At 38.1% G+C, this 14,110-nt stretch overlaps 1 protein-coding gene and 1 non-coding gene across 3 annotated transcripts in view; both read left to right on the forward strand.

Annotated features, from left to right (window-relative positions):
• Uchl5 (ubiquitin C-terminal hydrolase L5) overlaps positions 1-14,110 on the forward strand; it is a 36,956-nt gene that overhangs the window by 425 nt on the left and 22,421 nt on the right. For both annotated transcript variants that reach the window (XM_074048766.1, XM_074048767.1), the window contains exon 2: positions 13,230-13,293. In XM_074048766.1, coding sequence (XP_073904867.1) covers positions 13,230-13,293 — 64 coding nt within the window. The remainder of the gene's footprint in view (positions 1-13,229; positions 13,294-14,110) is intronic.
• On the forward strand, positions 1,101-1,232 carry LOC141414139 (small nucleolar RNA U109). Its single transcript, XR_012439225.1, has one exon. It is a non-coding gene; the product is annotated as a small nucleolar RNA U109 (small nucleolar RNA).

Below are 14,110 nucleotides of genomic sequence, written 5' to 3' on the forward strand. Positions count from 1 at the left end.
TGTGCACTGCTGTATGCTCAGGACTCGGGACTCCGATTCTTTGATTGACTTGCGGGCCTCTCCCTCCCTGGTCCCTTTCCGCCGCCCCTGCCCTGCGGAGCCGCCGCCCCGCGCCGCTGTGGCCAGGTGCATCGCTCAGGCCACCTGCCCTACAGGAGAGTGAAGCCAGCCAGGGCGAGGCTTCTCCAGGGTGGCGCTCAGCGGGAGCCTCGAGGTTCTGATGGCCCAAAAAGCAGAGCGCCTTGAGCGTGTGACCCGCCCTTGGGGACGTCCCCATGCTGACCGCGTGGTCCTGCCGCTGCCTCCTCCCGTGCTTCGCCCCCTGCGCGGTGTGGGCTTCGGGGAAGTGGGTTTTCACCAGGGCGTGCCGCAGACATGCTGCTTCCTTCCCACGCCTCTTAACCCTACTCATCAGCACATGGGCCTTCTTACCCTTCCCGCCCTCTTGTTCCCAGCCTCCTCTTTGGACAGTCCGTTTATTATTTGTCACATTTCTTCAACTGCTGTTTCTAGCTATTTTGTCAAAACTTGTAACAGATGCTAATGTAGTAATTGTCTATTGTACATAGCTGTAATGTTATTTAGCATCTCTATCTCAGGCATTAGTGCTAGTGATTGGGAATTTTTATGGTGAATAATCTGTTCTGAAGAACGACAAACTATAATAGCACGCGTTAATTGTTAAGAGTATGTGGAAAATCTAAGAACACGGGTTTTGGAGGAGAACAGGCAAAAGGAAAAAGCATGAACTGGAGTGCTGTTATGTACATAGCTTTAGGAGCAGCCAGCAAAATCCTAAAACAATGTAGGGAAGAGTGTTTGGATTTGAAGATGAAACGGTAAACTGAGGCCAGATTGTATGCCATGTTGTATAGTTCAGACTGTCCTGTAGTCACGGGGACTTACTGCCAAAGGAATTTGAGTGAAATCCACATTATTTTTATAATTCAAATTCATTTTGCCCGTAGTGAGCCTGGGGCAGTTAAAATGAAGTGAGAAAAGCTACAAGTGTCTTTAAGCAGTCAGTTTGAGATGATGGGTTTGACATAAGCAGTGGACTAGGGAGGAGACATAGGCTCAACACTTGTTACATTCTCCACTTGCATGTGGAAATGCCTTCTCATTCCTTTTGGAGCAGGAATAAATCCATAACATGTTACGTTAAAAAAGGAGTGTTCCGAGCTGCCAGCCTTACAGTAGAGGTTGATTTGTGGTAGATTTTTCCTATACAAAAGGAAAAAATAAACTGCTGACTGACTGGATATGGGGAAAAAGTGCAAATAACTGGTTTTTAGCTTGTGTGACTGGTTAAGTACAATTACAAGACAACAGCAAGCTTGATGAATAAGAAAATAGGGTCCGCTCCAGACAATCCTGACTTTGAGACTTTTGCAGGATTAGACCTAAGTTTTACCTTCAAAACTGTTATGAACTATTATACTAGGTAAGTTTATTTGAAAGTTAACGCTGTCCATTGCCAGCTATTGTTTCAATTTCATATGTGAAGAAAACTTAGAATTCAGAAATGATTTAAAGTGAGGCCTCAGAAATTGATATTTAAATGCATCAAATGCACCTGCACATATGAAAAATAAAGCAGTAGCTGTTCATGGATTAGTCTGTTAGCAGAAGAACTTTGGAAAAGTTAAATGATGGAAGCTTTAGGTCATCAAATGCTTCAAAGGAAAAATCAGCTTATTTCAATCATGTACGTTTATTTTTTTCCATCCAATTCCTATATTTAAAAAAGGTTTGGAAATTAATTATACACTGGAACAACTGATTGTATTATAATGCCATTGCAAATTCATTTTAAAATTCCATCATTGGAGAGAAATTATTTGTGGATATAATGAATATAAAAATAAAAGGTTTAGTAAAATCTAATCTAGTAAAGCAAAGTTTTAAAAATAAAAAACTAAAAAACTGGCAAAGCAGAGCTATGCTTTAATTGCTATGGTATTTACATATACAATACATAAATGTGCCAAAACAAACTGATAGTTTACTAATAGTTACAGAAGTTTAACTTAATGCTTCCAGCCAAGAGGAAGTAACTGGGGCGGGATTTATTCCTACATGAATCAAAGACTCAGCTTTCAGTTTGAGAAATGAGAAAATGAAAAGCATATTAAACCTAGAGAAAGCAGGTGAAAGGATGTAATAAAAAGTCAGAGTTGAAACTAGTGAAACAAACAGAGAAAACCAATTGTGGAAATTAAGGAGACCAAATCCTTTCTTTGAGAAGATCAATAAAATGTGAAAATCTTCTAGCCAGACTGGTCAGAAGAAAGGAAAAAGACATAAATTGCCACTATAGGAATGAGAGGTAACATCGTTACAGACGTTAAAAGAATAAGGAAAAATTATGTATAAATTACTTTATGCTGATAAACTTGACAACTTAGGTAAAAGCATAAGATTGCTTTTAAGACACAAATTACCAAAGTTCACTCAAGAAAAAATAACCTGTGTCAAGTTGTAGCTTAAAATCTTCCCACAAACAAATTCTAGCCCACATGGCTCATTGATAAATTCTATCAAATACTTAAGAAGCTGTGGGTGTGGCTCAGGTAGTAGAGCACCTGCTTAGTAAGTGTGAGGTCCTGAGTTCAAACCCAGTGCTGAAAAAAAAAAAAAAAACTTAAGACATAAATAATACTACCTCCATAGTATTCTTCCCAGCTCATTCTATGAGAACAGGCATTACTTTGACACCCAAACCAAAAACTACAGGAAAAGAAAAGTATAGACTTGTATCCATAACAAAGTAAAAATTACAAGCAAAAATTTAGTAAATTGAGTCCAATAATACATTAGAAGGACAATATCTGATTGAGTATAGTTTATCCTAGGAATTAAGTGTTGGTTTAACATTCAAAAAATCTGTGTAAGTTACCATATTAGTAAACTAAAAAGAAAAACCCTATGTCAGTAGGTGCAAAAAAACATTTGGCAATGTTCAACATCTGTTAAGAATTGCAAAGTGTGGGCTGCAGGTGTGGCTCAAGTGATAAGAGTGCCTGCCTAGCAAGTGCAAGGCCCCGAGTTCAAATCCCAGTACCACTAAATAATAATAATGTGTTAGAATTTACCCTGCTTGCCATCTAATAAGTTTGCTGGTTTTGTAGATGCTGCCAGACGACTTCTGGTTTAAAGATAAAAGGTTGCACTAGAGCACAGAATGCAGCAGGAGATTCAGATTTGCATCCATTCCTTTGTTTCCCGTGGCCTTGGGGACGGAAGTGAATCTGGGTATATTCTGTAGACAAGAGTGAGTCTGTCATGGCCGAAGAACTCTGAGCCTAGTGATCTCCCAGTCTTAAAAGAGGCTACTGTCAAACCTGCCCAGCCTTTGCCTCTAGAGACATTATCTCCATTATTCTGGACAAGTGAATCTTCCCTGTGCCCCCAAGAGAGCCTTTATCTCAATTTTCCAAGTCTGTTAACTGTATGCACATCCTTGAAAACATAATCCCAAGCATATTCCTCTGAGAAGAAGATGCAGAAACAGGAGCAATCCATTGAGAATTGTCTCCCAACAATATCTATCCTTCCTTTCTACACTCAATATTCCAGTACTTCAGACACTGATTGACCTGTCTGACAAGGTTGATACCAAATGTGTTTGTCTCCTATATTATGTTCATTAGAAAGTTACCTTTCCCCTCCCGTTTTTTGTGGGTTTTTTGGAACTGGGGTTTGAACTCGTCTTCACACTTGCAAAGCGGGCTCTCTGCCCATTGAGCCACACCGCCAGTCCATTTAACTCTGGTTATTTTGGAGATGGAATCTCTCCAGCTATTTGCCTGGGCTGACCTCATACTAAGATCCTCCTGCTCTCAGCCTCCCAAGTAGCTAGGGTTATCGGCATAAGCCACCAGCACCCAGCTTCTCCTAAAGTTTTTTGTATTGACCTTTTTTCTTGGCTTCAGGAATTAACCCAGGATGTATTAGTGATTTTGCAGGTTCCACTTTGACATGAGAAAGGAAGTCTGTAGTAATTCTGTCATCTGCAACTGACTCATTTAGGCAGATCTGAATACTTTGGTCCAAGGTGGTGTTTCCTTAGTGTGAAGGTCTACTGTGATCACTTCTAAGGTGTATTTCACCTTGTTTTGAGTGGAGAGGCAAATTAATACCTGGCTTTCACACAAGAAGTAGAAGATTAATCTTGCTTGTAATTGTTGGGGCTCCTAAAATGGAACCAACTCAGTTAAGGAACACAAGCTAATAGTGTGTGCAATTTAGGACTGCCACTTTAGTTCAAATAATTGTCTAGTCCTTGTTTTTTGGAGACACTGCTTGAGGTTGTCAATCCAGTTTTTCCTATTTGCTCCCATCTCCAGCCAAAGGGAATTTATATGTACCATGGGGTAACTAAGCATGGGACTGGGGAAAACATCTGGGGGTGGTGGTCTTTGTTGGGGGGGTTAAGAGACTGGGGCCATCCCTTCTGCTTGGTAATATTAGGGGAATAGCAATCAAATTGTCAAAACTGTGTTGAAAGATAGCATACCTACCAGTTGCTTTAAATTTATGACTCTGGTAACAGTTTGGGAGAGCCCTATCAGAGTATTTTTCTTATGAAAGAAGACTGGATGTATTTTCAAGAAAATGATTTTGGCCAAGCATGGTGGCACATGCCTGTCATCCGAGTACTCAAGAGGCTGAGACAGGAGAATAGCAAGTTCAAGGCCTGTCTGAGCTACATAACAGGAGCCTGTCTTTAAAAAGAAAAAAGCAAAAGTAATTTTGAAATTAGTTTTAGACTAGAACTATTTTATAAGACCACCAATATCATAACACAAATGTTAATGCATAAATATTTCAAAACTATAATCTTAATTTTAGTAGCCCTTTCCCTTTTGAACAGTGTTCTGTTTGTATGATAAATCATGTCACCATTCACCTTATAACTTACTTCAGTTATCTGTGGACGTTTTCTCACCAGCACAGGTAGTGATGATCTCCTGCATGTGAACTTCTAGAATATAGCCTTTGCTGCACTGTCCTTGCATTGTGTGTGCTTGTCTGTTAATCAGATTGTAGGTTTTGTGACAATAGTTTGTTTCTGTCCTTGCCAGGGCCTTGTCTATGCTTGGCACATGCAAGGTGTTTGTAAATCCCAGTATTTTTTTAACTTCCAAAATACCTTCCTTTCCTCAAGTTGTAATTTAGAATGTATTATTAGGGAGCGTTTGCATTCTTTATGTTTAGTGTTCAGTTACCTTATACATGTCACCAGGATTTTGTGCACTTGGTGAAGGTAATATCTTTGTTTCATATGTCTAGAAACTTACAGGAACTGCTGTTGATTTCAGGCAGTGCTGGGATTAGAAGCCAGGTATCTGGGATTACTGCTTGTTTCTCCTTTCGTCATGCCATGCTGTATTAGTGAATGTACATAGGGGTTATTAGATGTTGAATGTATGCAGGGAGATGCTAGTAGCTGAGTACTGTATTTTCCTCGAGTAGATAAATATGTTTGTGTTTAACATTAGATTATTTAAGCATGGTCACACCTTTAAATTCTACCTGTGCAAAAGATTTTGTAACACTTTTATTCAGTGGAATTTTTTCTTTTTGGTTGTGACATTATCATTTTTTTTTTTAACAATTGACTTCCAGTAGCAATAACTAACGCTAACAATTGTATTACGTCCTTTGGGTCTTTAAAAAATTTTTTTGGTAGTACTGGGTATTGAACTCAGGGTCTCACACTTGCTAGGTAAGCATTCTACCACTTCAGCCACACCCCCAATCTTTTTGCTTTTAGGTTGTTTTTCATATAGGGTCTAAAGTGTTTTTTGTTTTTTATTTTTTTATTATTCATACGTGCTTACAGTGCTTGGGTCATTTCTGCCCCCCGCCCCCACCCTCTCCCTTACCACCTACCCCGCCAGCTCCCTCAATACCCAGCAGAAACTATTTTGCCCTTATCTCTAATTTTGTTGTAGAGAGAGTATAAGCAATAATAGGAAGGAACAAGGGTTTTTGCTGGTTGAGATAAGGATAGCTATACAGGGCATTGACTCACATTGATTTCCTGTGCGTGTGTGTTACCGTCTAGGTTAATTCTTTTTGTTCTAATCTTTTCTCTAGTTCCTGGTCCCCTTTTCCTATTGGCCTCAGTTGCTTTTAAGGTTTCTGCTTTACTTTCTCTGTGTTGAGGGCAACAAATGCTAGCTAATTTTTTAGGTGTCTTACCTATCCTTATATCTCTCTTGTGTGCTCTCACTTTTATCTTGTGATCAAAGTTCAATCCCCTTGTTGTGTTTGCCCTTGATCTAATGTCTACATATGAGGGACAACATACGATTTTTGGTCTTTTGGACCAGGCTAACCTCGCTCAGAATGATGTTCTCCAATTCCATCCATTTACCAGCGAATGATAACATTTTGTTCTTCTTCGTGGCTACATAAAATTCCATTGTGTATAGATACCACATTTTCTTGATCCATTCGTCAGTAGTGGGGCATCTTGGCTGTTTCCATAACTTGGCTATTGTGAATAGTGCTGCAGTAAACATGGGTGTGCAGGTGCCTCTGGAGTAACCTGTGTCACAGTCTTTTGGGTATATCCCCAAGAGTGGTATTGCTGGATCAAATGGTAGATCAGTGTTTAGCTTTTTAAGTAGCCTCCAAATTTTTTTCCAGAGTGGTTGTACTAGTTTACATTCCCACCAACAGTGTAAGAGGGTTCTTTTTTCCCCCGCATGCTCGCCAACACCTGTTGGTGGTGGTGTTGCTGATGATGGCTATTCTAACAGGGGTGAGGTGGAATCTTAGTGTGGTATTAATTTGCATTTCCTTTATTGCTAGAGATGGTGAGCATTTTTTCATGTGTTTTTTGGCCATTTGAATTTCTTCTTTTGAGAAAGTTCTGTTTAGTTCACTTGCCCATTTCTTTATTGGCTCATTAGTTTTGGGAGAATTTAGTTTTTTAAGTTCCCTATATATTCTGGTTATCAGTCCTTTGTCTGATGTGTAGCTGGCAAATATTTTCTCCCACTCTGGGTGTTCTCTTTAGTTTAGAGACCATTTCTTTTGATGAACAGAAGCTTTTTAGTTTTATGAGGTCCCATTTATTTATGTTATCTCTTAGTTGTTGTGCTGCTGGGGTTCCATTGAGAAAATTCTTACCTATACTTACTAACTCCAGAGTATTTCCTACTCTTTCCTGTATCAACTTTAGAGTTTGTGGTCTGATATTAAGATCCTTGATCCATTTTGAGTTAATATTGGTGTAGGGTGATATACATGGATCTAGTTTCAGATTTTTGCAGACTGCTAACCAGTTTTCCCAGCAGTTTTTGTTGAAGAAGCTGCTTTTTCTCCATCATATATTTTTAGCTCCTTTGTCAAAGACAAGTTGGTTATAGTTGTGTGGCTTCATATCTCGGTCCTCTATTCTGTTCCACTGGTGTTCATGTCTGTTTTTGTGCCAGTACCATGCTGTTTTTATTGTTATTGCTTTGTAATATAGTTTGAAGTCAGGTATTGTGATGCCTCCAGCATTGTTCTTTTCACTGAGTATTGCCTTGGCTATTCGTGGCCTCTTGTGTTTCCATATAAGTTTAACGGTAGATTTTTTTTTTTTGTCATTGGAATTTTGATGGGATTTGCATTAAACATGTAGATTACTTTTGGGAGTATCAACATTTTTACTATGTTGATTCTACCAATCCACGAGCATGGGCCATCCCTCCACTTTCTATAGTCTCCCTCAAACTCTTTCTTCAGAAGTTTATAGTTTTCCTTGTAGAGGCCATTCACATCTTTTGTTAGGTTTACACCTAGGTATTTGATTTTTTTTGAGGCTATTGTAAATGGAATTGTTTTCATATGTTCTTTTTCAGTTTGTTCATTATTAGTGTATAGAAATGCTAATGATTTTTCTATGTTGATTTTGTATCCTGCTACCTTGCTGTAGTTATTTAGAGGGAATGGTTTCAGTTTTTCTCCATTAAGTATAATGCTGGCTGTAGGTTTGTCATATATAGCTTTTATAATGTTGAGGTACTTTCCTTCTATTCCTAGTTTTCTTAGAGCTTTTATCATGAAATGATGTTGGATCTTATCAAAGGCTTTTTCTGCATCTATTGAGATGATCAAGTGGTTTTTGTCTTTGCTTCTGTTAATGTGGTTTATTACGTTTATTGATTTTCGTATGTTGACCCACCCCTGCATTCCTGGGATGAAGCCTACTTGGTCGTGGTGAATGATCTTTTGGATGTGTTGTTGAATTCGGTTTGCCATTATTTTGTTGAGGATTTTTGCATCAATATTCATTAAGGAGATTGGCCTTTAGTTCTCCTTTTTGGAGTGTCTTTGCCTGCTTTTGGGATAAAATACTGGCTTCATAAAATGTGTTAGGCGGTTTTCCTTTCCTTTCTATTTCATGGAACAGTTTAAGGAGGGTTGATATCAGTTCTTCTTTAAAGGTCTGATAGAATTCAGCAGAGAATCCATCAAGTCCTGGAGTTTTCTTTTGGGGGAGACTCTTGATTGCTGCTTCAATTTCATTTTGTGTTATAGATCTATTCAGGTGATTAATTTCCTCTTGGTTCAGTTTTGGATGATCGTATGTATCTAGAAATCTGTCCATTTCTTTTAGATTTTCAAATTTTTTTGAATATAGGTTCTCAAAGTAGTCTCTGATGATTTCCTGGACTTCCATGGTGTTTGTTGTTATCTCCCCTTAAGCATTCCTGAGTCTACTAATTTGGGTTTTTTCTCTCCTCATTTTAGTCAGATTTGCCAGAGGTCTTTCGATCTTGTGTATTTTTTCAAAGAACCAACTTTTTGTTTCATTAATTCTTTGTATGGATTTTTTGGTTTCTATTTCGTTGATTTCAGCTTTTATTTTTATTATTTCTCTCCTTCTGTTTGTTTTGGGATTTGCTTGTTCTTGTTTTTCTAAGAGTTTGAGATGTATCATTAGGTCATTGATTTGGGATCTTTCAGTCTTTTTAATATATGCACTCATGGCTATACACTTTCCTCTCAGGACTGCCTTAGCTGTGTCCCATAGGTTCTGATAGGTTGTGTTTTCATTTTCATTGACTTCCAGGAACTTTTTTATTTCCTCTTTTATTTAATCAATGACATTCATTAAGTACTGAGTTATTCAGTTTCCAGCTGTTTGCATGTTTTTTGTTTTTACTTTTCTTGTTGAGTTCTAGTTTTATTGCATTGTGATCAGTAGTATGCATGGTATAATTTCTATTTTCTTATAGTTGCTGAGGCTTGCTTTGTGCCCCAGGATATGATCTATTTTGGAGAAGGTTCCATGGGCTGCTGAGAAGAACGTATATTGTGTACAAGTTGGATGAAATGTTCTGTAGACATCAAGTAGGTCCATTTGATCTATTGTATATTTTAGATCTTGAATTTCTTTATTGATTTTTTGTTTGGATGACCTATCTATTGATGTTAATGTGGTGTTAAAGTCTCCCACAACCACTGTGTTGGAGTCAATATATGCTTTTAGGTCTTTCAGGGTACGTTTGATGAAATTGGTTGCGTTGACATTGGGTGCATATAGGTTGATAATTATTATTTCCATTTGGTCTGTTTCCCCTTTTATTACTATGGAATGTCCTTCTTTATCTCGTTTGATCAATGTAGGTTTGAAGTCTACTTTGTGAGAGATAAGTATTGATACTCCTGCCTGTTTTCGGGGGCCATTGGCTTGGTAAATCTTCTTCCAGCCTTTCATTCTAAGCCTGTGCTTATTCCTGTTGGTGTGATGGGTTTCCTGTAAGCAACAAATTGTTGGATCTTCCTTCTTAATACATTTTGTCAAACGGTGTCTTTTGATGGGTGAATTAAGTCCATTAACATTAAGTGTTAGTACTAATAGGTATGTGGTGATTCCTGTCATTTAGTTGTCTTAGTTGTTTGAAGGTTTGATTGTGTGTACCTAAGTTGAGGTTACTCTGTACTTTCTTGCTTTTTCTTTTCCTGTAGCTTGGTGCTGCCTGCCCTTTCATAGTTACGTTGGGTTTCACTTTCTGTGTGCAGAATCCCTTGAGGAATCTTTTGTAGTGGTGGCTTTGTGGTCAGATACTGTTTTAGTTTCTGCTTATCATGGAAGACTTTTATTGCTCCATCTGTTTTGAATGATAGTTTTGCTGGGTAGAGTATCCTGGGATTGAAGTTATTTTCATTCAGTGCCCGGAAGATCTCACCCCACGCTCTTCTTGCTTTTAATGTTTCTGTTGAGAAGTCTGCTGTGATTTTGATGGGTTTACCTTTGTATGTTACTTGTTTTTTCTCTCTTACAGCCTTCAATATTCTTTCCCTAGTTTCTGAACTTGTTGTTTTAATGATGATATGTCGTGGGGTAGTTCTATTTTGATCTGGTCTGTTTGGTGTTCTGGAGGCGTCTTGCATCTGTATGGGAATATCTTTCTCTAGATTTGGGAAATTTTCTGTTATTATTTTGTTGACTATATTACGAATTCCCTTTGCTTGCACCTCTTCTCTTTGTTCGATGCCCATGATTCTCAAGTTTTGTCTTTTGACGGAGTTGGTGAGTTCTTGCATTTTCTTTTCACAGGTCTTGAATTGTTTAATTAATAGTTCTTTGGTTTTTCCTTTAATTACCATTTCATCTTCAAGTTCTGAGATTCTGTCTTCTGTTTGTTCTGTTCTGCTGGATTGGCCTTCCGTTTTGTTTTGCAGTTGTTTCATTCTTTTTTCTGAGGTTTTCCATATCCTAAGTCGTTTCCTCTTTAATGTTGTCTATTTTTGTCCTGAGTTCATTTTTCTCTTTATTAATCGTGTTCTCTGTTTCACTTTGGTGTTTATACAGTGCTTCTATGGTTTCCTTTATGTCTTCTTTTGCTTTTTCTCATTCTCTATTTTTGTTGTTTTGGAATTTCTTGAGCGTCTCCTGTACCTTTTGGTTGACCATATCCAGTATCATCTCTATAAAATTCTCATTGAGTACCTGTAGTATTTCTTCTTTTAGATTATTCTGGTGGGCTTCATTGGGTTCTTTGGCATAGTTTATCTTCATTTTGTTGCAGTCTGATCTGAGTATCTGTTTTCTTCATTTCCCTCTGGTTCCTGTACAAATCTTTTGCTGTGGGGAAACTGGTTTCCCTGTTTTTTCTGTCTTCCCGTCATTGCCCTTGGTGTTGTTATTGTCCCTGTACTGTGTGTGGTTAAGTATTTTCTGGCTTGTAATAATAGCACTAGTGATATTTAGAATGGAAGGGTGAGCAGAGATGGAAAGCAAGAAGTTAAAGGAAAAGGGAAAAACAAATAAAGAAGTAGAAAAAAACAAAACAAAGAAAAAAATTTCAAAGATAAAAACAGGGAGAGACAGTAAGCTTGTCCACATCTTCCCAAGCCGTCTCGGTGCTGGCGTCTGGCGGTGGCCCAGAGGCCCTCCTGATTTCTCTGTTTAATGTGAAGTGGAGATGCTCTGCACAGGCTGGAGGTGTAGAGGGGTCAAAGTTTTGCCTCTTCTCAGTGGCCTTGCCTGCAAGGTGTGTCTCCAGCATCTCTCCACGATTGCACTTTAGGAGGCACGCTTTCTGCTTCCTCCCTCTAGCCGCCATCTTGGAATCAGCTGAAGTGTTTTGCCTACAGACCTTGGATCCAGATCCTCCAACCTCTGCCTCTATAATAGCTGGGATTACAGGCATGCACCATAACGTATGGCCCCTTTTGTGCCTTTCTTGGCACTCATACAAGCATAAGTTCAAATTTATGAGATTTTTTTTCCAACTTGATATATATGACCATCTATCATTCTTAGTCTGTTGCTAGGTATCAGTTTTTTCCAGTTCTCTACTATAATCCATGTAGTTACTTTCTTTGTGCAAACATCCTTAGTATCAGAGTGAGCACTTAAGAGCAAAGCAGACTGAGGCACAGAATGATAGGAATGCCCAAAGTCACATTGTTGGTTGACATACTTTTTTTTTTGGTGGTGCTGGGGATCAAACCCAGGACCCCATGCATGCTAAGCAAGCACTCTATCACAGCCCCATTTTCTTTTTTTTTGACTGTTTGTTTTTCAGGTTGTTGAAAGGCTTCTATAGTGCTCATTGAAAGTAATCTGAAATATTAGAAGATACCCAGACTTTGGGACCAGTGTAGTTTTTAATTTATGTCCTGGGACATACTGGCTACAGTAAATTTAGGCAAGCCACTTAACATTCTAAATCTTCCTCCATTAAATCCATGCCTTAAGAAAATATACTTGAAGCACTTGACACATAGGAGATGCTGGTAAATACAATCATCTTTGGATTGTGAAATACTAGCTAAACCTTAGTGAGTGCTAGACACTGTGTTCTGTCATGTATTCCTCACAGCAATTCTGAGTATGGGGGTGGAGAGGTGAAATGCTCATATACTTGTAAATGGAGAAGCCATGATTCAAACGTCACCACTTTGAGAGCCAGCTGCTCACCACACAATTACTATGATGTGTGCTGCTAGAACGGGGCTTCATCTTTGGTTGACTCTTGACATTTTGAGCCAAATAATGCTTTCTTTCAGATGAAGGTCTCACTGTATTGCCAAGACTGGCTCCAAACTTGTACCTCAGCTTCCCCAGTAATTGGGATTGCAGGTACACACATCATTGCACCCAGCCAGATAATTCTTGTCAGGGTTGTCCTGTGCAGTGGAGGATGTTTCTATCCAGTAAATGACTACTCCCCACTCCCGTGGCAATAAAAGATGTCTGTAGACATTGCTAGAGATGTTTCTGGGGGACAAAATCACCCTGGCTGGAAATCACTGTCCCAGAGGAGGGCATGTGTGTGGAGAAGAGATGGAGAGATTACCTTGAAGTAGTTGAAAACATATAATTGAAATTCAACAGAATTAAAGATGTGATTTGAAAGTCATTGTTAGTGGTAGTTATTCTTTCACAGAAGAAAAAAGTATATATTAACTTTAAAAAAGGGGACAGAGTAGGGGAAACAATAAATGAAGAAGAGTCAAGGATTGAGAGAGAAGGAACAGTCATAGGGTGCTAAATTAATGAAAAACTCTTGAAACTAAAAAATTATATTCATTTTAAATGTTTGGTACATGCTAAAGGAAACAATAGAATTTGGCTAGGAGCTTTATCAGTTTTTTCATTTTAATTTGTCATGTCTTATTGCCCCAAAATTTGCCTTTCTTTCAGTTAATATTTTAGTTAATAAGAAAAAAGTGAATTACTTTGTTTTCTATAGAAAATAATTTTATTTCAGGTTGCCGAGGAGCCCAGGTAGAAGAAATATGGAGTTTAGAACCTGAGAACTTTGAAAAATTAAAGTGAGTAAAATTTTAGTTGTGTTATAAAAGGGAAAATGGGAACTTAAGTATATAGCTACTGTTTTTAATAGGAAGATGGAGTGCTGAGACTGTAGCTCAAGTGGTAGAATGCTGGCTTACAAAGCCCTAGGTTCAATCCCCAGCATTGAAAAATAGTAAGAAGGAGATGGTTTGCTTCCTCCCACCTTCCTCTTTCTCATAAAAGGAGCAATCACTTTAGAAGAAAAAAGAGATCAAGTCTCGCCAAGATCAGGGAAGGTTAATTAATGATGTATCATTTGAACTGTATTTAAAAAGATATTGAAGAATTTTGTTGAAGGGAAGGCAGCTGTGAAAGGTAGACGAGAAGAAATCCTACAGCAATGACTTAATGTTTCATGCAAATCAGCAGTTCCATTAGGAATGTGAATGACATAATGTATGAGATGACATCTACCATTCATACTGAGTTTGAGGAGTGTACATGAAACCAGTAATTATATGAAGAGAATTTCCTGTATTTAATAATATATGCACTGTCAGCTATTTATCTGTGAACATCATCCTAAAGGGATCTTATTCATACATCTAGGATTCCAATCTAGGTTAAATAGCTTTTAGCTATGTTCTGACTTGTCTACGTTCAAGTGAGGTGATAGAAGGTAGAAATTAATAATTCATAGATTTGAAAATAAACCTTTTATATAAATCTATTTTAAGTGATGTGATTTAGTTTTAATAGCTTCTAAGGCAACATTCTAGTGATTACAGATGGCAGTAACAATCTCTAAATTTTCCCATTTTTACTTAATTAATTTCATTTGTGTTGCATTTTGTT

The sequence above is a fragment of the Castor canadensis genome, chromosome 11, assembly GCF_047511655.1.
Source record: "Castor canadensis chromosome 11, mCasCan1.hap1v2, whole genome shotgun sequence".
Lineage (NCBI taxonomy): Eukaryota > Metazoa > Chordata > Mammalia > Rodentia > Castoridae > Castor > Castor canadensis.